The sequence below is a fragment of the Anomaloglossus baeobatrachus genome, chromosome 5, assembly GCF_048569485.1.
Source record: "Anomaloglossus baeobatrachus isolate aAnoBae1 chromosome 5, aAnoBae1.hap1, whole genome shotgun sequence".
Classification (NCBI taxonomy): domain Eukaryota; kingdom Metazoa; phylum Chordata; class Amphibia; order Anura; family Aromobatidae; genus Anomaloglossus; species Anomaloglossus baeobatrachus.
In genome coordinates, this window is record NC_134357.1 from 570,600,682 (window position 1) to 570,625,656 (window position 24,975).

The 24,975-nt window shown below is 45.9% G+C and overlaps 2 protein-coding genes across 2 annotated transcripts in view; both read left to right on the plus strand.

Annotated features, from left to right (window-relative positions):
* Nucleotides 1–3,406, plus strand: LOC142313061 (oocyte zinc finger protein XlCOF29-like). The gene is made up of 4 exons (XM_075352045.1): nucleotides 1–16; nucleotides 937–1,034; nucleotides 2,906–3,052; nucleotides 3,182–3,406. The coding sequence occupies exons 1-4, from the start codon at nucleotides 1–3 to the stop codon at nucleotides 3,404–3,406; spliced, it is 486 nt and encodes a 161-aa protein (XP_075208160.1).
* The window catches only part of LOC142312380 (uncharacterized), a 27,249-nt gene continuing 5,679 nt past the window's right edge, over nucleotides 3,406–24,975 (plus strand). Inside the window, exons 1-3 of the mRNA XM_075351321.1 lie at nucleotides 3,406–3,568; nucleotides 3,651–3,748; nucleotides 3,946–4,036. Of these exons, the coding sequence (XP_075207436.1) occupies nucleotides 3,436–3,568; nucleotides 3,651–3,748; nucleotides 3,946–4,036 (322 nt within the window). The 5' untranslated portion in view covers nucleotides 3,406–3,435. The remainder of the gene's footprint in view (nucleotides 3,569–3,650; nucleotides 3,749–3,945; nucleotides 4,037–24,975) is intronic.

Sequence of the window (24,975 nt, forward strand, 5' to 3'; positions counted from 1 at the left end):
ATGACACCCAACAAGTGTAACGCAGAACACCGCACGACGTGCATACACTGAGGAGCTGGTCATGTGACCCCTGACTCCTCCCCTCCATGTGACATCATCACAGGTCCTGTAAGCACAGAGCAGCCATATATCTAGTGTGCGGCTCTGCAGGAGGAGGTGTGTGGAGATTCCCCATTACTGGGCTCAGGCTCCATACACATTAGATGCTGGGGGAGAACAATCGCTCTATAGAAGAGAATCCTCCTGATTGCCCCGTGAAGGATGGATATGGACAGGGACAAGATGGCGGAGAGGATATTACACCTCACCCTAGAGATCCTCTTCCGGCTTACTGGAGAGGTGAGAGATTCTGATGACGTCACATTACACCATTCTTATCTATGGGAATAACAGATGGACAGAACTGGAGAGGTGAGGACTCTGGAAATGTCTGGAGTGAGATTTCTTACTGTGTCTCTCCATAACCAGGATTACACAGTAGTGAAGAAGACCTCTAGTGAGCACTGTCAGGCCCCTGTGTCTGAGGGATGGGGAAGACCCCTGAGCCCAATCACGGGGCCTCCACCTCACCCCCCGATACATGAGGACATCAATGACCAGAAGATCCTAGAACTCACCTACAAGATGATTGAGCTGCTGACTGGAGAGGTGACACTGCTGGGAATGCTGGGACATTATACAGTAACGCTATGAAGGGATCGGGGGTGACGGTATCATTGTATGTGTCAGGTTCCTTTAAGGTGTCAGGATGTCACCGTCTATTTCTCCATGGAGGAGTGGGAGTATTTAGAAGGACACAAAGATCTGTACAAGGACGTCATGATGGAGGTTCCCCAGCCCCTCACATCACCAGGTAATAGACAGGACTAAATACACACGGCCTATAATTATCTGTATGTAAGGAATGAATTCAGTCCCTGTATGTGTCTCCTCCAGTTCTATCCAGTAAGAGGACAACACCAGAGAGATGTCCCCGTCCTCTTCTCCCACAGGACTGTAAACAAGAAGACCCCGATGTTCCTCAGGATCATCAGGTAGATGGAGAGAAGGTGCCATGAAATCTCCCTATGATGTGTAGACGGCTGTGAAGGTCTTGTGCTCAGTCTTGTTTTATCCTCCAGTATTATATGTTTATACTTGTGTAATGAGAGCGGTGGAGATGGCAGGATTAGAGCTGATCATAGATGGGACTTCTCCATCTGTCTGTGACTTTTGAATCACATTTATCCCGTTCTCTACCCTGAACACTTACATCAGAGTTTCGTCACGGGGGTATCGGGAGAGAGAGATGTCGCCCCTATTAGATGGGTCAGAAGGTTGCAACGCACGGTAGCACTGGTTGGATCTGCTTTGCCTTCCAGTTAGCTGTGCAGACTTTTCTTGTGCTGGCGCTGCTAGGGTTAAGCAGTCAATTTTGTCTTAGCTTACCATCCTGAGTGGCCTCAGCTGTTCTGATTTCTGCACTCCCCCTCCCGGTTTAAGTTCTCACCACTTTTCCTCAGTAGTTGCCAGTTATAACTTACTTTTTCCATGGTCCTGGAATGGAGGTGTGAGCCATGAAAAGAGAAATTGTTTTGAATGTGATCATGGAAATTGCTGCCTGGAAGTTTTCTTTGGTGTCTTCCTTTTTATTCATTTCTCTTTCCATCCCCCTTTTTTACCCACCTATTGTTTGGGAATGCAGTTTCTTTTTCCTTTGTTGTTTTACTTTTGTGTCATTATCATAAAGCAGGACTAGTGTTCCTCCTGCCCTGCTCACTAGACACGGTTGTGATTAGGGTAAAACAGAGATGGACACGTGATCGCCACACAAAATGAAAGAACCTGTCTTGCGACATCAGGGAGCTCAGGGTTGCTCAGACTAAGTGACACAGGGTTAATCCTTCCTGTTCTTCCCCAAAGGCAGTGGTTCCCACCCCATCCTTCTCGCCGTACACTGCTCATCCTCTTGGTGGAACGCGGCAACCAGGGACTGCCCTGTATTGGTACCTGGTACCTGCTGTCAGCAAAGTCCAACCTCAGAGACTCTGGTGAAGACTGGGTAGGCACTTAATCATGCCCCTCCAGATAAACCTCTTTCAGGGCGCAGTGAGGCTATGCCCTTGTCTCCAACCTATTGACGTGACAGGTCTAAATGTAATTCTTCAAATGGAATGATTCAGATGAAACCCTCAAGGGATCCATTCACTGTAATGAAGCAGCAGAGTTAAGGGGGCTTTACACGAGACGATCTATCGTGCGATAGATCGTCGGGGTCACGTTTTTTGTGACGCACATCCGGCATCGCTTGCGATGCCGGCCTGTGTGACACCTCCTAGCGACGCAGTATCGCTCACAAATCGTGAGTCGTGTACTCGTCGCTAGGTTTCATAAAATTGTTTATGAAACTTGGCGCCGGTTGTTCATGGTTTCCGTGGCAGCACACGTCGCTCCGTGTGACACCACGGGAACGATGAACATCACTTACCTGCATCCCGCGGCACCCGCCGGCTCTATGTGGAAGGAAGGAGGTGGGCGGGATGTTTACATCCCACTCATCTCCGCCCCTCCGCTTCTATTGGCCGGCGGCCGTGTGACGTCGCTGTGACGCTGAACATCCCTCCCACTCCAGGACGTGGATGTTCGCCGCTGTCAGCGACGTCGCACGGGAGGTAAGTACGTGTGACAGGGGGTTAACGACTTTGTGCGCCACGGGCAATCAATTGCCCGTGACGCACAAATGACGTGGGCGGATACGATCGATCGTGAAATTGCACGATCGGTTGTCCCGTGTAAAGCAGCCTTAAGTCTGGATTCCTCATGGCAGTGCGGCAATCATCCCTATTTAGTGGACGGTTATCTCCAGTAATTGTATTATTACATTGGATTCTTTATGATATTACATTGTCATGTTCTCACCATTCAGGTCCCTACAATATCGGATCCTCTCAGTGGAAATCTACATAAGAGATTTCTCCCGATTGACCCATCAAGGATGGATATGGACAGGGACAAGATGGCGGAGAAGATATTACACCCCACCCTAGAGATCCTCTTCCGGCTTACTGGAGAGGTGAGAGATTCTGATGACGTCACATTACATCATTCTTATCTATGGGAATAACAGATGGACAGAACTGGAGAGGTGAGGACTCTGGAAATGTCTGTAGTGAGATTTCTTACTGTGTCTCTCCATAACCAGGATTACACAGTAGTGAAGAAGACCTCTAGTGAGCGCTGTCAGGCCCCTGTGTCTGAGGGATGGGGAAGACCCATGAGCCCAATCACGGGGCCTCCACCTCCCCCCCCGATACATGAGGACATCAATGACCAGAAGATCCTAGAACTCACCTACAAGATGATTGAGCTGCTGACTGGAGAGGTGACACTGCTGGGAATGCTGGGACATTATACAGTAGTGCTATGAAGGGACCGGGGGGGTGACTGTTTCATTGTATGTGTCAGGTTCCTATAAGGTATCAGGACGTCACCGTCTATTTCTCCATGGAGGAGTGGGAGTATTTAGAAGGACACAAAGATCTGTACAAGGACGTCATGATGGAGGTTCCCCAGGCCCTCACATCACCAGGTAATAAACAGGACTAAATACACACGGCCTATAATTATCTGTATGTAAGGAATGAATTCAGTCCTGTATGTGTCTCCTCCAGTTCTATCCGGTAAGAGGACAACACCAGAGAGATGTCCCCGTCCTCTTCTCCCACAGGACTGTGAACAAGAAGATCCCGATGTTCCTCAGGATCATCAGGTAGATAGAGAGAAGGTGCCATGAAATCTCCCTATGATGTGTAGACGGCTGTGAAGGTCTTGTGCTCAGTCTTGTTTTATCCACCAGTATTATATGTTTTATACTTGTGTAATGAGAGCGGTGGAGATGGCAGGTTTAGAGCTGATCACAGATGTGACTTCTCCATCTGTCTGTGACTTTTACAATATTTGTTTTAGGGTGAAGATCTGCCCCTTATTAATACTACAGAGACATATGTGAGGGGTGATGAGCGGAGTAAAGAGGAGATTCCTACAGATAACCGCCCAGGTGAGTAGTGACCACTAAATGCAGAGAAGTCACAGATTCTTCTCATTCAGCAGCTGCTACAATGTGGGACTAAGAAGAAGGAACAAACTTTATTATCCTGAAAATAAGGTGTAAGAGGTTTCCCGTACATCCTAGACACGGGTGACACGCCTGCACCAGGGCCGTGGGGGTTATTCATTACCGGGCCGGTGTTGGGAGGGATGTCACAGTGGCCAAGCCCGGCTCCGTGACCACGGCGGTGTCAATAAAGATGGAGGGAATATTTACAGGGGAGTTGAGTTATTCATGACGCCACCTGTGGTATGCTGCCAGTTGCGAGACACCGCTGCGGGAGGTGTCCACTGGGGAAGATGATGGCGCAGCTTAGTTGATTATAGCTCTCCACAGGCAGAGCTGGCATCCCCAGGGATGATGGGAGTGATAGTCTCTGCTGCTGGCATGGTGGGACTTAACATTGCAGGACAGAGGACGCCGGTAATAACTGGACAGCACAGTGGCCGTAGTCTCCTTTACCTTTTACTTGGCATTTGTTACTACAAGCTCGGGAGTCTGTTCCAGCAGGTAACGGAGGTCCGGTCAGCCTGGAAGCAATGGAGAAAGGCCTCCAACCCAAGTGGGTTGGAGGCTTCTCTTGTTGCGCTAAAGTGTGCGGGTCTCTGTGGCTTGGAGCTGTACAGTGACCTTCTTCCTTGTGTTGTTAATCTTCCTTACCTGAATAACGGGCAGCGCGAGCCTTTCCGGGTAGCGCTTCCCTAGGTTGCGGCTCCGATCTCTCCTTTGCTGCTTAACACTTGGATGTTCTTTTTGGGCCAGGGGACTTGCAATCTCCTGCCCTCCGGGCTTCAGTGATGGGGCTTTAGCACCCACACAGCCTAGGATCCCAGTGTCCTGCTTACTACGCCTGGACCTGAGAGAGCTATATGTCACAGGTCTCTTCCAGCAACCATCTTAATCCTCTCCTTTCTTGGTCTCAAGTGTCTCACTTTTTGTTCCTGGGTGTGTGTGTGTAACCCCTCCTCCAGGCCAGAATGCATTGGGAAGCTCCCCTCAAAATGGGTTCTTGAGATCCCCCTACTGGCCAGGAGTTAGGAAGTGTGGAGTGTTGGTGTACCTAACCTGGGAGACCCCCTCCTTGCTTCCAGGCATAGCATCACCCCTTGTGAGTAGGGCAACGCCACTGTGGCTCCTGGACCACGGATGTGCCACATGGGCAATGTGTTGTGACTGTCAGTAATGCTTTTGCTGCTGTGAGGCTCCCTCTTGTGGCCAGGAATGGTTTGGACAGAGACCAGGTGTGCTGGAGCAATGGGCGTTTCCATTGCTAACTCTCTGCCTATTTAAACCTTGGCCTCCTGGCAGTCTGAGCTGGTAATCATTGTCCTGTAGCTTACCAGCCTTTTCATCTTGCTTCTGACCACATCTACCCCAGATAAGTGCTTGGTTCTTTTCTATGTTGTTTTTCTTTTTTTGTTCTTATCTGGGTTGTCAATTATTGTGGTTATTGCCAGTTTATTTGCATGCAGGAATATTCCTTCTTGCTTGTTTAGCTGGGGTATTGCTCCTATAAGTCCATGTGTTTGTTGCTTCTTGAATTTGTAATTGTTCCTGTTATACTGTCCATTGGTTTGACAAGAGCGCCTGATATAGGACAGAGTGCAGATCGTGCGATCTGAGGACCTGTTTGTACTATAAGGTATTTGGGTTTTTGTAGGGTTTTTCTCTGGCCACCATCAGCCCCTTTCCTATCCTTTCCTAGTTAGTCAGTGGGGCCTCACCTTTGCTAATCATATCATCCATCTGTGTATTGTATTTTCCTATATCACCGTAGTCTTTGAATGTGGGGGGCTTGCTATACCTTTTGCGGTCTATTTCTGAGGCAGAGAGTTATTCATCCTTCCTTCCTTTAGGATAGCTAGTTCTCCCACTGGGTTTGCGGTACATAGGATGTTAGTTCACCCCTCAGCTACTTCTAGTGTTGATGGTTAGTAAGGGGATGGCGGCCAGATTAGTCGCCAATGCTCTTGTCACCTTTTTGCCAATGATCTATTGTGATCTTCTATGGTTTCGGATCATAACAGTAATGTGCAGTTTATAGTGGAATAAGTATCCTTTCTAATGTAGATATGGAATGAACATTGAAAAAGTACAATACAGTGCATCCAAAAAGTCTTCACACCTCTGATAAAATACAAGGTTTTGTCATGTAACAATAATCCTACCAAGAAGACTCATTTCAGAACTTTTTCCACCTTTAATGTCACCCAAAATTTGTACAATTCAACTGAGAAACAATTTGAAATCTTTTTGAGTGAAAAAAGAACCAAAATCATGTGGTTGCATAAGTATTTACACAATTTCTTTTTGAATTGCTATACATCAGTCTACTCAACTCTATAATATGGTGTCTGCAGATTGGACCATATTTTACAGGTGATGGGTTCACTTTGACTCCTTTCCGACACATTACATCTTACATTACAGTATGGTGCCACAAATGGACACAATCGTACATCCCGACGGATATGTGGGTACAGGAGTTGTGCCAGCACGATAACCGCTGAGAGCTCGGCTTAAGATATAGCTGAGCTCCTGCTGTAACAGCCAGATCTGGAAAACTTTTTTTGTAAAAGTAAAGGTTTTTTTATTGTGTAACAGTAGCGAAACTTAAACTTGATAAATCTGGTATCTCTCTAATTCCCCTAACTCGAAGAATAAAACCATCTAACCACTAAACCGCACTACGAATGGCATAAAAAATAAAACAAATTTTTGATCTGCTGTTGATTTGTTTATTCTGCTTCCCAAGAAAAGCCGCACAGACAGCCCCCCCCGCCAATTCTCCTCCCCCCGGTAAGCTATATTCGGATTTTAAGACGCACCCCTCATTTTCCTCCCAAATTTTCAGGAGGAAAAGTGTGTCTTATTATTTGAAAAATACGGTTATTATTTTTTCTTCACAGTTCAATAGTATAAAATGTTGTTGCACACCTGTGGTGTCAATATGATCACTGCACCCTTAGATAAACTCTTTGAGGGGTGTAGTTTGTAAATTGGGAGGATTCTGCTGTTCTGTTCTGCAACATTTCATCAAAGTCTACATTTTCCTTCTGAGTAGTGATGGGTGGACCTGGTCTGTAAAAGTCCGGATCCGTGTGGTTTGAAACAAACCCGAGTGCTGATGTAACTGCTTGCAGGCTGCTCATTCTTCTTCCGGTCTCATAGACCCTCCCCATTACTAATATAGAGCTTAGTGGCAGCTGTGGGCTGTTATTAATCCCTTAATACCCCGATTGCCACCGCACCAGGGTGATTGCGATGAGCCGGGAAAAGTTTGTGATTGTCACATCTAATTAATGCGACAATCCTGGGCAGCTGCTGGCTGCTATTTTTAGGCTAGGTGGGGCCCCAATAAGCATGGATCTCCCCAGCCTGAGAATACCAGCCCCAACTGTCGGACTTTATCATGGCTGGGTATCAAAATAGCCTTATGCTTTATCCGTGCTGGTTTCAATAGATAAGGGACCTTACAACTATTTATTTATTTTTACACCATGATATAGACCCGCAGACAAGCTCTGTGACTGCAAGCAGCCAGACACGCTGTCACTCAGCCTGGGGGCGCATCTGACTGCAACCAATTACAAATAAGGAATAACGTTTGGAACTCCATTCTATGTCTGAACTGGGTGCAAAAACCTAAAAAAACATCACTATATGGAGATAAGGTATGCACACCAGTGACTATGCAAGGGGAATACATGTAATAGCAGAAACTGCTGTGTGAATACTGACATGAAAAATTCAATAGCTATATGTAAGAATGAAATGGGAAAAATGGAACCTGCATTACTGCCTTGAATATATCAATAAAGAGAAATTTAGCTACTGAATTGATCAATGCAATAGAGCCCCAACACTACGCCAAAGTATTTCTCTACGTTGGGGTCCCTAGCTTGTGTGTGTCCTCTCATGCAGTTAAAAAACTTACCGTGTATGGGAAGCTGAGACCCAGGCTATATTTACGTATCATGTGGATTGGCAATAGGTGTGAATGGGGTGGGTTCACAAACGAAAAACTACTAACATAAGGAATAACGTTTGGAACTCCATTCTATGTCTGAACTGGGTGCAAAGACCTAAAAAAGCATCACTATATGGAGATAAGGTATGCACACCAGTGACTATGCAAGGGGAATACATGTAATAGCAGAAACTGCTGTGTGAATACTGACATGAAAAATTCAATAGCTATATGGTGTGCATACCTTATCTCTATATAGTGATATTTTTTTAGGTTTTTGCACCCAGTTCAGACATAGAATGGCGTTCCAAACGTTATTCCTTATTTGTTAGTAGTTTTTCGTTTGAACCCACCCCATTCACACCTATTGCCAATCCACATGATATGCATATATAGCCTGGGTCTCAGCTTCCCATACACGGTAAGTTTTTTAGCTGCATGAGAGGACACACACAAGCTAGGGACCCCAACGTAGAGAAATACTTTGGCGTAGTGTTGGGGCTCTATTGCATTGATCAATTCAGTAGCTAAATTTCTCTTTATTCATATATTCAAGGCAGTAATGCAGGTTCCATTTTTGGGTCATTCCGTGTCAAGTGGACCAGTTTTAAAAATCGTCCCCACTCAACGTTCTCCGATTTTGCTGAAAATTTATAAGGATGTACATGTATGTTTGAAAAGAGGTTCTGTAAATTTTTAGGGCCAGATCTCAAATATATTGGGCACTGTTGACCTTTCACTGGAGGCCCCCCCCAAGCCTGCGGCTTCAGCTAAGAGGATTTTGCAAACTTTGGCACATAGCCATTAGAGTTCTATACTGGCTATGATGCTGAAATTTGGCATACTAGCTCAACTTTTGCTGCTAAACGCGATAAAATTATTACCGGCTATGACAAAACAATATTTCGGCCGCAATTTTGTGTCAAAGTAGCTTGCAAAACGCCTCGCATAAAATTTATGCCAAACTTTGCCCATATATAACTCAAGACCAAAAACCAATAGGAACTGGTGCTTTACCCTGTACAACAAACATCTTCATGACTTTATATTGCTGCAATATCACGGTCAAAGCATATGTATTTGTGGAAATATTCACACCCACATATGATGCAAAACTTAAAAAAAACGAATTTTACCTATTTTTAGGTCAAATTTCCCAAAAAGGGTACCCCTAAAATATATTAATTCTGTTATCATTTGAAAGAGCACATTTTTCTCTACAAGGATCATTGGGGTTTTTTTTGGAGTCTCTCCATTTAAGAAAAGAAAAATGCCACTGAACATGGTGTTATTTATTAATACGCAATGAATGCTAACTGCACTATTCAAACCCTTGCGTTGGTCCATGGTGGTTATACCACAACCAATTCCCTAAGAATTGGTATTATAATCCTATTAAGAATTGTGATAATGCTGTCTTTCGAGAATTGGCAGCCCCATCGCCTAGGAGCCATGGCCGATAGCCGTGCAAGGCAAGTCGCGGGTGGTCTCTTTATCGCAGGTTCCAAAGCCTGAGGGTGGGTGTCTTTGCCTAGGATCTCAAGCCTTATATTGGGTATTTTTTGTTGGTTCCCAAGCCATAATGTTCAGTCTAAGTACCGTATTTTTCGCTTTATAAGACGCACTGGAATATAAGACGCACCCCAAACTTAGACATAAAAAAAGGTAAAAAAAAGAAAAATGGGGTCCGTCTTATACTCCGGTGTTCTCTTACCGGAGGGGGGCAGCAGTGGTGGTGAAGCGGGGTCACAGGAGGCACAGGTTGTGCTGGCAGGCGCGGCAGGTCAGTGGCAGCGGGGTCCGTGGTTGCAGGTGCCGTGGCGTCCGTGGTTGCAGGCGCGGTGGCATCCGCGGTGGCAGGATCCGTGGGGTCCGTGGTGGCGGCAGCAGCCGTGGCGTGTGAGCCGTGCAGCAGGCCGGTGCAGTGAGTGTCCGCGGTCCCGGTTCAGTGGTGGCAGCGGCGGCGGCGACTGCTCAGTGGTGGCAGGGACTGCTCAGTGGTGGAGTGTGTCCGCGGTCCCGGTTCAGTGGTGGCAGTGGCGGCGACGGCTCAGTGGTGGGAGTGGCGGCGACGGCTCAGTGGTGGGAGCGGCGGTAACTGCTCAGTGGTGGCAGCGGCAGGGACTGCTCAGTGGTGGCGTGTGTCCGCGGTCCCGGTTCAGTGGTGGCAGCGGCGGCGGCTCAGTGGTGGGAGCGGCGGCAACTGCTCAGTGGTGGCAGCGGCAGGGACTGCTCAGTGGTGGCGTGTGTCCGCGGTCCCGGTTCAGTGGTGGCAGCGGCTCAGTGGTGGGAGCGGCGGCAACTGCTCAGTGGTGGCAGCGGCAGGGACTGCTCAGTGGTGGCGTGTGTCCGCGGTCCCGGTTCAGTGGTGGCAGCGGCGGCGGCTCAGTGGTGGGAGCGGCGGCGACGGCTCAGTGGTGGAGTGTGTCCGCGGTCCCGATTCAAGTAATGGCGCCCGGAGCGACGCATGCGCAGATGGAGCTCTCATCCAAGGGCTCCATCTGCGCACGCGCTGACTCCCGGAGCAGCGCGTGCGCAGATGGAGCTCTCATCCAAGAGCTCCACCGGCGCCATCATTTGAAAGTGGGACCGCGGACAACTGGTAAGCTGCACAGCCGCCCGCCCCGCATGCACAGAGTGGCAGCCAGCAGGCTGCCCGCCCACTCTGCGTACAAGCCGCCGGGTACCTGTGCTTGCGTGCGGTGGCAGCCGGGTACCCATGGCTGTGTGCGGGCGGCAGATGGGTGACTGTGTGAGGGCGGCAGCCGGGTACCTGCACGGGCACCCGACTGCCGCTCGCACACAGCACCCGGCTGCCGCCCGCACACAGCCATGGGTACCCGTCTGCCACCGCATGCAAGCACAGGTACCTGGCTGCCGACCCCACACAGCACCCGCTGCCGCCCGCACACAGCCACGGGTACCCGGCTGCCGCTGCATGCAAGTACAGGTACCCGGCCGCTTGCATGCAGCCACAGGCACCCGCCCGATCGCCTCAGACAGGACCCCCCCCCCCCCCGCTACCGCTTTATAAGACGCACCCCCCATTTTCCTCCCAAAATTTGGGGAGGAAAAGTGCGTCTTATAAAGCGAAAAATACGGTAAGTGGTCTGGAATTGTTGCTGAATTTGCAACATAATCGGTTCAGAGAAGCTGTATTGTCGGCCCATTGCTGTTGCAGCTGGTGCTGGAATTATTGCAATGATCGACTGCTCGGGAATCCAGCATGTATCATTTCTCACAGGCCAGTGAAAGAAGCTAGCTGGTCCATGAGGATGCATAAAATGTATTAATGCATCATGGTCGTCGACTGAAATTTCAGAAATATTTCCAATCCACCAGTTCCTATCGTAAATGCAGGCAATGTATTGCCCTGGCTGGAGGTTTGCAATTGGCACAAAAGGCATTTCTGATCTGACAGATCCATCTACATGGGCAATGAAAGATGAAGGGTCATTTGACACCCTTGAAATGCGAATCTTTTTGTCATCAATTTCATTCTCCATCACTAAAAAATAAATAATATATGCATTAAAATGTAACAATAGTCAATAGGTTTATAGGTTTTTGATTATAATAGACATTGCTAGCAACAATACAACTCTGTAACGTGATAAGAATCTGAAAATCAAACACAAAATCAATGCATTACGTGCATACATAACACCATGTTCAGTGGCATTTTTCTTTCCTTAAATGGAGAGACTCCAAAAAAAACCCCAATGATCCTTGTAGAGAAAAATCTGCTCTTTCAAATGATAACAGAATTAATATATTTTAGGGGTACCCTTTTTGGGAAATTTGACCTAAAAATAGGTAAAATTCGTTTTTTTTAAGTTTTTCATCATATGTGGGTGTGAATATTTCCACAAATACATATGCTTTGACCGTGATATTGCAGCAATGCAAAGTCATGAAGATGTTTGTTGTACAGGGTAAAGCACCAGTTCCTATTGGTTTTTGGTCTTGAGTTATATATGGGCAAAGTTTGGCATAAATTTTATGCGAGGCGTTTTGCAAGCTACTTTGACACAAAATTGCGGCCGAAATATTGTTTTGTCATAGCCAGTAATAATTGTATCGCGTTTAGCAGCAAAAGTTGAGCTAGTATGCCAAATTTCAGCATCATAGCCAGTATAGAACTCTAATGGCTATGTGCCAAAGTTTGCAAAATCCTCTTAGCTGAAGCCGCAGCCTTGGGGGGGGCCTCCAGTGAAAGGTCAACAGTGCCCAATATATTTGAGATCTGGCCCTAAAAATTTACAGAACCTCTTTTCAAAACATACATGTACATCCTTATAAATTTTCAGCAAAATCGGAGAACGTCGAGTGGGGACCACTGGTCCACTTGACACGGAATGACCCTTTTCCCATTTCATTCTTACATATAGCTATTGAATTTTTCATGTCAGTATTCACACAGCAGTTTCTGCAATTACATGTATTCCCCTTGCATAGTCACTGGTGTGCATACCTTATCTCCATATTGCAACCAATTACAGACGCCAGGACTGCCGGTGGGCGGGGAAATCAGTAAATATGTATGAGGATAATGAGCGGCCCCAGAAGTAGAATGAGCTGCTTGGAAGCAGTTACAGCTGCGCCAGAGCCTCGGTAAGTATAGCGCTCTTGCTCCAATCCCCCTATCCCTTCTACTGCTATTTTTAAGCATGGGATTCTGGTCCCCATAGACTTATATGGGGACCCGAGTCCAGCCAGTTTTCAATTCTGGGCCGGAGTCCCGGTTATCTGCGATTCCGCCCATTATTACTAAGGAGGAATTGCGCAACACATTGTGTGGTCCATTTTCTTCTGTTGCTTTAGTAAAAGTGAAAGATTTGGCACTAAAGTAATAGTTTTTGGGAAAATAACTAATTTTTCATTTATTATTTCCATTTTGTTTTAATCCCTGTGAAGCAGGATCTGTTTGGTTAATCTAGGTACAATTGGGGGTAAATGGGAGCAGTGATATTAATAATTTTTGAGGATTTAAGTATATAATTAATCGTCTGATCATTATATCAGGTGAATATTTAGCAAATTTAAATAAAAGGATTTTTTAATAATTTTGGGGTATTTTTGAATAAAGAATTGTATATGGGCCCCAACTACAATCTGATAAAGGGTTAAATAATCCATGTGAAGCACTAGAAGCATTAAAAAATAGGGATGAGTGAACCTGAACTGTAAAGTTGAGGGTTCATACAGGATACCTACTCCCTGAGGCTCGAACACAGACTAAGCTTTTTGGGCATCGGGAAGATGCCTGTTTCCTGCCGTGAACAAAAATAAATTTAAAAATTTGTAAAAACATAAACATGGCATCTCTAATACACCCGGAGACTGTACCTAAATATGCAGATACTGGCTGAAAATAAGGGGAGGCGGGTGATTCTTTCCTTAGATGCTGCCAAAGCCTTTGACAGTGTAGAGTAGGGGTATTTATGGGCTACGATGCGGTCGATGGGGTTTGGGGAAGTGTATATTAGGTGGGAGCAGATGCTGTACTCTGCTCCTAAGGCAAGAATTAGGGTGAATGGCAGCATGTCAGACATATTTCTATCTACTGGGGCACAAATCAGGGGTGCCCATTGTCCCCCCTTTTGTTTGCTATCATTATCGAACTACTAGCAACGATGATGCGGCGGGATCCGAATATAGTGGGATACCGATACGGGAGTGTGGAGGAGAAAGTGGCCTAGTATGCGGATGAGCTATTATTGTTTTTAGGAGATGCAGGGTGTTCCTTGGAAGAAGTAATGCAGGTCATACTTAGTTTTGGAAAGATATCGGGACTTACTATAAATTGCGACAAATCGGTATTGATACCTCTGGAGGCAACGCCCTCCAATATGGTGGTGACTTGTGCCCCGATGCAGGTGGTGTCTTAGTTCAAATATCTGGGAATTATGATTTACACTAAACTGACTGAGTATGAGCGTCTTAATCTTGCCCCCCTTTTACTTACATTCAAACAAAAAATCATTGCCTGGTCAAAACTGTACCGTACGGTGGTGGGGAGAATCAATTTAATTAAAATGATACTAATAGTACATCACAGACACGGCATCCACACCGTTGAGGAGGGAGGAGGTCTCACAATTAGAAGAACAGTTTACAGAGGAGGAGGTGGGGTCGGTGATCAAAAGCTCTCCCGCAGGAAAGAGCCCGGGCCCAGATGGGTTCTCCCCGGCATTTTACAAGACATTTAGAGAATTGTTAACCCCATTCCTTACAAGGGTTTTCAATTCGGTTTCAGACACGACTCCATTTGCGGCGCAGTCCCTGGAGGCGTTCATTACAGTCTTGCCGAAGCCCGGGAAGGACCCATCTCTGGTTACCAATTATAGGCCGATATCATTATTAAATGTGGATGTGAAACTATTTTCTAAAACACTGGCCAATAGACTGGCCCCTCTCATCCCCTCTATTGTTAACTAAGATCAGGTCGGATTTGTTCAAGGTAGGGAGGCCCGCGACAATGTGAATAAGACATTATTACTCATGGCTAATGCGATCTCTTCTTCTTCACCTGTTGGCCTTTTGTCTGTGGACGCGGAGAAGGCATTTGACCGTGTGCACTGGGATTTCCTCCGAACTGCGTTACAAAAGATTGGCTTGGGCCCTCTCTTCCTACAAAAAATATTGGCGTTGTATACGTGTCCCTCGGCACGGATCAAGGTCAATGGAGCATTGTCTCGACCCATTGCGATAAGGAATGGTACGAGGCAGGGGTGCCCTCTCTCGCCATTGCTGTATGTGGTGGTGATGGAGCACCTCGCCAACGCTGTAAGGAGGAACCCCAGTGTGCATGGTCTGCGGGTGGATGAGGAGACTTATAAGACTTCCCTGTATGCTGATGACCTATTGATTTATGTTTCTCAACCCCACATTACACTACCCTCTTTGATGAAGGAGTTTGAGAGATTCGGAGAGGTGAGCAATTTCAAAGTAAATTACTCAAAAACGGAAGCACTGAGTGTCACCCTAAGGCCCTCTGAGGTGGCATTGGCTAAACAGAATTTCCCATTCAGGTGGCAAACTAAAGCAATTAAATATTTGGGCATACAGATCCCGGCTGACCTTTCTCTCCTCTACTCGTTAAATTATCAAACCCTATTGACACGCACACTCAAAGATCTCCTATCATATCACGAAAAACCTATCTCGTGGTTTGGACGTATCAATTCTTTCAAGATGGACGTACTCCCACGGTTTCTATACGTTTTTCAAGCGGTCCCCTTATCACCACCCGCTAGCTTTTTCCGCACACTCAAATCGGCTTTGATTAAGTTTGTATGGGGACACTCGAGGGCGAGAATAAAATATCATACTTTAACCAGACCTACGGATGGGGGAGGGGCTGGACTGCCAGACCTCCGTAGATATCACCAGGCTACTCTATTAATGCGCATGTTTGACTGGCACTTTTTTGCCAACCATAAGAAATGGGTAGCATTAAAACAAGGGGGAGCGCATGTACCCCTGAGGTATCTACCTTGGTTGGAGTCACGAGAGGGAGTGAAGTTACCTACGGCTGACTTCTTGGCAAAGGCCACACTAAAAGAATGGGATCGGACCCGACAAAAAAGCTCGTTGTCTGGTCCTCCACTTCTGCTCACCCCGATTTTTTTTCCAATCCGGAATTTGCTCCGGGATTTGACCGTTCCACCTTTCTGCGCTGGGAAAAAGAAGATGATGTTAGGATTCACCATGTATTAAAAGGACATGACCATCATGTCCTTTGGGGATCTGCAGGGTCTGGATCCCCCCCGTTCATTATCATGGATAGAGTACTCATTTGTAAGCAATAGATTGAGAAAATGGAAACATCTACCCAACCCTTCTTTGACCCCGTTTGAAGGGTTGTTCATTCAAAAATCCCCACCATCTCACTTAATATCATTAATTTACAAATTGTTAAGTCAGGCAGCCCCTGAGGCAGATACGGATCCAAACTTCATGTCACAATGGGAGAGAGACATGGGTACCACCTTTACTGAAGAAGAAAAACAGAAAGCATATCTGTTTACCCATAAGCTGGCCACAGCAGGCTATGCGAAAGAAAAGAATTACAAAATTTTATCAAGATGGTACCTATACCCAGTGAAACTGCATAGGATTTTCCCCTCTGTGTCTGAGCTGTGTTGGCGGTGTGGAGGTTCCCCGGGGACAATGCTACATATTTGGTGGGACTGCCCGCTGATTAAACCCTTCTGGCTAGAGATGTATCGGACATATACCAATATTTCTGGAGAGAGGGTGTTGCCCTCCCCACAGATCTCTTTGCTGTCCATGTTGCCTGGCTCAATTAAGACACAAAAAGGAGACTTACTTAGATTCTGCCTCTCGGCAGCCCGTTCGGTGATACCTAGACACTGGCAGAAGACAACGTCTCCTTCTATGCAAGAATGGCAGCAGGAACTCTCCTCCATGTGTTATATGGAGGAGCTTTCCGCGGAGGCAACAGAGGACAGCGAGAGATTCTTAAAGATTTGGCAACCATGGATCCTTTTCAAAGGGACAAATGCGTATAGACAACTGTTTGGCCCTTGAATAGATGGGGAATACTGGCCGGGCCTGGTTGCTCCAACAGCCGCACCTAGGGGAACTTGGACATCCCTTCCCCTCGGACTTTCCCACCCTCCCCCTCCATCTTCTTCTCTCTATGTCGTTACTATTTTCACTACTAGTTCCTCTCTTCTTTTTCTACCACCCTGTTCTCTGGCATTAAGTTGCATTCTTAGTGCCTAATGTTCTGGCTTACGAGTTAAGTGGTTCCATAGACTCCCTTTCATTTTATTTGGTTTTGGAATAATACCCTATCTCAGGTAAACAGAGGGAGCAGAGTCAAACAAATATTGTTGGGGGGAGGGGGGCAGATAACATTTGTAATTTAAAGAGCACGAGATATGCTTGTCCTCTTACTTTCTTCCCTTCCCTCTGTTTTTGCCTTTTGCTACTTTCAAGAAGAACATATGTCTACATGACTCTTTTCTGTATTACTAAGGAATTGATTTGTTGGTCAAATTTGTACGTGATATTTGAATCCATGCTTTCTTTCTTGTCATTTGTATTGCATATTTCTTAATAAACAAAGATTATACATAAAATGATACTAATGCCCCAGCTGCTATATGTGCTCCATAACGCCCCTGTGTGGCTACCGCAGAACAGGTTCTATAAAATAAGCTCCATTTTCCGAGGCTTAATCTGGGGAAAGAAGCACCCATGGATGAAGTTAGAGTATTTACAGAGGCCGAAGGACTAAGGGGGACTGGCTTTACCTATCCCTTGGTGTTATTACTTAGCTGCCCAAAGCCAATACATGGTGGGGTGGGGTATGGTGGGTGTGGAGACCTTGGTGGGAAAAATTTTACAATATATGGTCGGAAAAGGCCCTCTGTTGGCTAGTCTGGAAGCGGAAAAGTTTCATCCAGTCGCTGCATCATATCCTACTATACAGCTGATAGATAAAGTATGGGGTAGAATCAAACAGGTGAGACAGGTAACAGGATTGACTAGATATACCCCCATATGGGATAATCCAAACATTCCGGAATTCTTATCCCTTAAAGAATTCGGATAATGGAGGAGAATTGGTATCTGGTACCTCTCCCAAGTGGTGGAAGGGAATATATTTAAGACCTTTGAAGGACTGCTAAAGGATTACCCACTGGGATATAGTATGTCTTACAAGTTCTTGCAGTTACGTCATGCATTTGAGTTGCAGAACAGAATAATGCCAATTGTCCATGTCTGTTGGGAGGCATCCAATTAGGGCATATGTGAAATGGGTGGAGGATTTGGGAGAAATTGGAGAGAAGAAATGGGAGTCTATTTTGCAATATGTCACCAAAATATCTCTGAGTGAAGTGAAACGGCTATCGCAGATATATGTTATATACAGAGTCTATAAAACCCCTGTGTGGATGCAGAAAGCGGGAGTGAGAACCGATTCCAAATGCCCGAAATGTACGGTAGAAGAAGCAGGGATCATACACATGTTGTGGGAATGCCCTTGTTTACAAGGGTTCTGGATCATAGTCTTAAATTTAATCCAATCAGTGATGCAGGTGGAACTACCCAGAATCCCGCTGGTGTGTGTGCTGGGTTATGTGGATGAAGTGGGGGTGAAAGAACATGATAAACTGGCAGTGGCATGATTGTTATATACAGCAAGGAAACTTATTGCCTTGCACTGGTTATCTGAAAAAGCACTGACGCTTAAGGAATTTGTTAAAAAAGTGAATTTTATTATTCTTATCGAGAAAAATATTTATATTAAAAGAGGAAGGAATATACAATATGAAAAGATTTGGAGCAAGTGGCTGGACTTTCCAGGATTAGCCTCATTTGATTTACTGAAAGATAGGATATTTGGAATATAAGAAGGATGGAAAAGATCACAGAGGTCGAGATATAAGAAAAGCGGTTCACTATGTGAATAAGAAAAGAGGGTAGGTGAGACTGTCCATCGTAAGAGGGTGGGGGAAGGAGAGGGGGGTGGAGGGGAGGGGGTTTGTGTGAGGAATACCCTCACAATTTGTTATGTTTATAATATGGAAGTTTTTTTTTTTTTTTAAATCAGATCGTTTTTATTAAACATTGGTACAAAACAGAGAAATAATCATTGCATAACAAATACACATTTTCATAGTAAGTTAAACATCATCATATTATGCAGAGCTATATAATTACTCCTCATACACTTTTATGATAGTATTTTGATTTTCTATAAACTAACCAGTTAAACTACTTAACTTCTTTAAATAAACAAAGAGTTATTAAGGATAAAAGTTTTTTCCTACCATGTTTGTCCCGTTCAACACTCCTTCTCCGACCATGTCACTCCATAACATTTTCCATTCAGTCACATCTAACCCTCCCTCTCTTCCCGGTATATCAAATTATTTCTGCCGTTTCTCTCAGTACCCCCCAGAGGTTCTGATACCATATGGAATTTCCAAGCCCCCAGTACCTTAGTGGTGCCCCCCTACTGCAAACATAACAACAAATTATCCAGTATGCCATCTTGTATTAACACATTGGAGGGAAGACCAGGAACATCCATCCAGGGCCGCCAGATCTTATAGAATTTGCCCAGTGCCCTCCTCTTCAGATATACTCCCCTCTCCAGTCGAAGTAAATTATTCAATTTATTTTTTAGCTCCACTATGGTTGGAGGCGAGGGATCAAGCCAGTGATACGCTAGTAACTTCCTCGCTTGGTATAGGATGCGAGATATACCCAGGGCCACTGGGGAATCCGGATCCACTCCATCCTCCCACAGGTTCACCAAACAAGTACGGGGTGAGGGATGAATCTTGATATTATACACCTGTTCTATGAGTCCCAAGGTTTGCTTCGAGAATTCGCCTATGTGTCCACATTCCCACATTACATGCAACAAGTGAGCCCCCTCTTGTCCACATCTAACACACTGCACATTTGGCCTAAGTCCAATCTTGAACAGGAACCTGGGTGTTCTGTATACCCTATGAATAAGAAACAGCTGAGAAAGCCTCTGACTCTCTGAGACTGCCATTTTGGGAATTTGTTCCAATATATCTGAACACTAGTCATCTGTTATGGGACCTAGGTCTTTTTCCCACTTAGCCTTGACCGCCAACGGAAATCCATTCAAATGGGAGGACAACAGTCTTTTATATAGTTCGGATATGAGGCCTCTAGAGGATTCAGATATAGCTAAGGTATCTAGCGTGGAGTTGTGTTTCACCTTCACAGGACCCAACCTCCCCTGCTTCTCCAGTGCGTGTCGCAACTGCAGATATTGATAGAAAAAGGAATGTGGAAGACAAAACTCCGTCCGCAATTGTTCAAAACTTTTAAGAACATTGTACTGCATAACATGGGACACCAAGCAGACTCCTTTGTCTTCCCATCCCTTAAAGCCAACCAACCTCTGTACTTCTTGCAATTCCGGATTCCGCCATAGCGGCTAATACCCCGTGGGCCCTTCAACCTTCAAGAGAGATTTGCCTCTATCCCACACCTTAAAAATCATAGCTAGCGTTGGATGCCTCACTTTATTCCCATGCCACCGCCTCACCTCCAACCGGCTCATCGGGTACTTCCAGTTCGAACCTTCCTTTATCAGCTCACCACTTACATCGTATGCCCCCTCCCTTCCCCATCCTCTGAAGTGCTGCAATTGGGAAGCGATATAATATAAATATCGATTCGGAACCGCCAACCCCCCTTCCTCCTTTCCTCTCTGCAGCACCTCTAGACGGATTCTGGAATGCTTTTTTCTCCATATGAGCTCACGAAACAGGGTGTCTATCTTGGTAAAGAATTCCTTAGTTATCCATATTGGGGAATTATGTATCAAATACAACAACTGTGGCATCAGTACCATTTTGATTAAGTTTGTTCTACCAATGTTTGATAGGGGAAGTCTGCACCAGGTATTTATCTTCAGTCTAAATTACGCCAGTAAGGGGTCCAGGTTTAGGGTCCGGTACTCATTTGGATTCGGGCTAACTAGTACCCCCAAATACTTAAATTGTCGAACTACAGGGACTGGTATCTGAAGATCATTAAAATCTGTCGGGAGAGGATCTACCGGCATCAAGGCTGACTTCGACCAATTAATCTTTAAACCGGATCTCCGTCCAAATTCCCGGATGATCTCCATCGCTGGTATAATTGAGAAGCGCACCCTATCCAAGTATAAAAGCAAATCATCGGCATATAAAGACACCTTCTGTTCCACAGCCCCACATCGAAATCCCTCAACCTCCCTTGACATCCGTATCATAACCGCCAATGGCTCTATTGCAGTTGCAAATAGCAGGGGGGAGAGCGGGCACCCCTGTCTTGTACCCCTTTTCAGAGGGAAAGTACTGGAGACCCGCCCATTCACCCTAACCCTTGCCACCGGGGAGTCATACAGCAGTTTCACCCAATTTATGAATCTTGCTCCAAATCCCATTCTTTCAAGAACTGCCCACAAAAATCTCCATTCTAGGCTGTCAAACGCCTTAGCGGTATCGAGTGACAATACTGCTCTCTCCCCTGGTCTCTCAGAGCTAAGTTGCAAACCCAAGTACAGTCTTCTAAGATTCAATGCTGCGGCTCTACTCGGAATAAACCCAGTTTGATCTTCATTCACGACAGATGAGACAACCCGGGACATCCTGTTAGCGAACACCTTCGCCAGTAATTTAACATCTGTTGATAGGAGGGAAATCGGGCGGTATGATTCTGGTGTTTCAGGGTTTTTCCCCGGTTTTAAAATTAAAACTATTAGTGCTTCTTTCATTGAAGATGGCAGAGCCTTTTGCCTCTCCGCCTCCTCAAACACTGTGAGCAATTTAGGCAGTAGCAAGGGGCCATAAGTTTTGAAAAACTCTCCTGGCAAACCATCTACACCCGGGGCTTTTTCATTTTGTGTTTGACTAAGTGCTGTCTCCAATTCCTCCAGTAGAACGTCCCCATCTAATAGGTCTCGTTCTTCATCAGTTAATCTGGGAAGGGGAAGTACGTCTAAATATTGTGTAATCTCATCTGTCATGAAGTCACAATCCGAGGTATACAGCCGAGAGTAATATGAGCGCATTTCTGCGACTATACCCTCACTATCTTCTACTACATCTCCCGTGTCTGTGACCAGCCTGGTAATATAGGAAGAGCTATCCTGAGACCTAATGATTGTGGCCAGTAGGTGTCCCACTCCCTCCCCCTCTACAAAAATTTTTGCTTGGAGAAAAAGCGTTTATTTGCTGCCATAGACATAAGATGTTCCCTCAATGACACTTGTGCCCTTTCTAGGTGCTGTTTATTTGTTTCTATCGGGTTCAATATCACCGCAGCTTCTGCTACAGTCAGTTCTCCAGTTAAGTATTGAGTATGTTGTCTATTTTGTTTTTTTCGGGTGCTAATTTCCCTGATATACAGGCCTCTTACGAAGGCCTTCATGGAATCCCATACTATCTGAGGTGACATAGAACCGTCATTCAAGTTAAAAAAATTCCAAAATGTCCGTATGTAAAGATCCCCCTATGAGCTGGACCCAAAAAGGGTTAAGTCTCCACATGGGTCTAGGTGAAATAAGAGGGTCCCCTCTCAGGAGTTTAACGTGTAATGGTGAGTGATCAGATACACTTCTGGGTAAATATGCCACTGATTGTATGTATGGGATCATAAGCGAGTTGCCGACGGCCAGATCTATCCGAGACATAGTGTGATGTGTGCTAGAGTAACAGGAGAATTGTCTAACTGCAGGGTATTTCATGCGCCATAGATCTACCATTCCTATCTCATTCAGCATTCTAGCAAAGGAGGTCGGTGAAGCATTCTGCAAAATATTGCCCGTGTGTAGCTTATCCAGGAAGGGGTGTAGATAAGTATTGAAATCCCCCACTATAAGGATTGGCGCTGTAGGAAAAGAGTCAAGAGCAGTGAGTATCTTTTTCATTGGCTCTGCTGAGTAGGGAGGGGGGATATATACTGCCACTAATATGATTTGTATATTATATATTGTACAAAGTATACATATAAAGTGCCCCCCTGGATCAATCACTGATTTAGTGCAGGTAAATGGGATGGATTTGTGCACCAACACACTCACACCTCTTGCATGAGTTGAATTGTGGAGTGATATCCGTGCGCAATCCACTTTCGTCGCAGCAGGTGAACATTATCTTTCACTATATGGGTCTCAGACAGGCACAGAACGGCCGGACCTAATTGTTGTAACTGGGTAAAAACAGCACATCGCTTATTTGCATCTCCCATTCCCCTGACATTCCATGCCACCACATTTACCAATGACGTCATAATTGTGGATTAGAAAGGAGACCAAGGAGACACTGCCGTCCACCGAGGCAGAGAGGTGGGTCCTGTAATTGTGTGCCGTTACTGAATAGGGCGACATAGCCAAAGTACATAGTACAATACATGAAAGACGAATAACATTGGGACAAGAAATAGGAAAATAAGAAATGGAGGAAAAAGCAACACCACACAACCGTATGCAGTAGAGCATCCTCCCAACACAAGAGTAACATATACATTCCTCTCAAATGGAGAGGACTGGGGCTAAACAACCGCCCGGGATCGATATAGGCAGAGGAAGGCATATCACACATCCCGTCAGAAGATACTGGTTCGAGATTAGTTGCTTCCCGCCAAGGATCCAAAATAACTATGATATATTAACTCCAGCGTCCCGCACAAAAGTGATATATGATGGGATAAGGTGGTCATTCAAGTGTTCCCTCTCTTTATGGATCTCTCATTAATATCTAACCAGGATACAGCAGCGCCTACTGTGTCAAAAAAATGAGTCTTTCCATTCGCAGCAACGCGCAGCTTCGCAGGGTACATCATTAAATATGACACTTGTAGACTCTGTAGACGCTTTTTAACATCAGAAAATTGTGCTCTTTTGCGCTGCACCTCCATAGAGAAATCTGGGAAGATCGAGATTTTATTCCCATTAATTGTAAGATTTTTAAGATCTCTGGTTTTACGAAGGATGGCGTCCCGGTCCTTAAAGTGTAGGAGTTTCAACAAAATGGGTCGTGGGGGAGCTCCCGGCGGCAGTGGACGAGTAGGTACCCTGTGTGCCCTTTCAATGGTAAAAAAGGGGGAGAGTACCTCTTTTCCAATAGTGTCCATCAGCCACTTTTCAAAAAACATGGGGGGATCATTACCTTCCACCTTCTCCGGTACCCCCACCAGCCGTAAATTGCTCCTGCGGGAGCGGTTTTCGAGATCGTCCACTTTGTTTATTAATGCTGCAATATTCTGTGTGGCTTTTCCCAGTTCCCGTGTCATTGGTGGCAGCTTGTCCCCCGCTGTACTCATGCGGGTCTCCAATTCCCCCACCCTGGCAGTCACCCCTTGTAGCTTCCTTTTAATGCAGGCTATATCTGAGGTGACTGTCCCCATCTGTGTGCTCATGGTAGCCAGCGTGTTATTACACAGATTAACTGCCGCCCGGACATCTCCCAGTGTAGGTTCAGGAAGAACAGGATTTGCCTGCTCCATGTCTCCCCCTCCCCCACACTCCTCCATGTGCGTCTCTGCACGCAGGTGCTGTGCTGCTGAATCAGCATTTATCAGGTTACTCACTGCTTTCCCGCCCTCCTGGCTCCTTTCCAGCTCCACAGCCTGCGTGCTTCTGTCAGCGGTGAGATCTCCAGAGGTAAGCACTGTCTCTGGGACGTTCCTTGCAAAACGCTCCAGCTTGCTGGCTGCCTCTTGTGCCCTGCCGCGGGCGGGAGTTTCTGACGCCGGCGCCATCTTGTGGATTGCAGGGTCGCGGTCCTGAGAATCTTTGTCCCCTTTCTTAGTGCGGGTCATGGTGGCAGCAGGTCTCAAATGATCTCCTGGATGTCCTGGGAGTCAGTGCCGTCCACCAGAATCTATAGAACTGTAAATTCAGCTGGTTTGCTGGATAATTTCAGGATCCGTCGCAGGAGCTGTCTTACAGCACGTCTGCCTTACATGTGTCTCAGGCCACGCCCCAATATGGAAGTTTTTAAATGCAATAAAAAGCTATCTGATTAAAAAAAAATATAATGTGGGGTGAGGGTCCCCCCTATTTTTCATAACAAGTGCAGGTAGAGCAAACAGCTGTGGGCTGCAGCTCTCAGCTGTCTGCTTTACCTTGGCTGGCTATCAAAAATAAAGGGAACATCACACAGGTTTTTTTTATTATTTAATTAAATAATTAAAGGGTGTGGGGTGCCTCCTATTTTTGATAACCAGCCAAAGTAAAGCAGGCAGCTGGATCTGGTATTATCAGTCTAGGAAGGCCCATGATTATTTGGCCCTTCCCAGCCTAAAATAGCAGTCCACAGCCACCCCAGAAGTGGTACATACATTAGATTCACCAATTCTGATGCTTTGCTCAGCTCTTCCTGATTGCCCTGGGGCGGTGGCA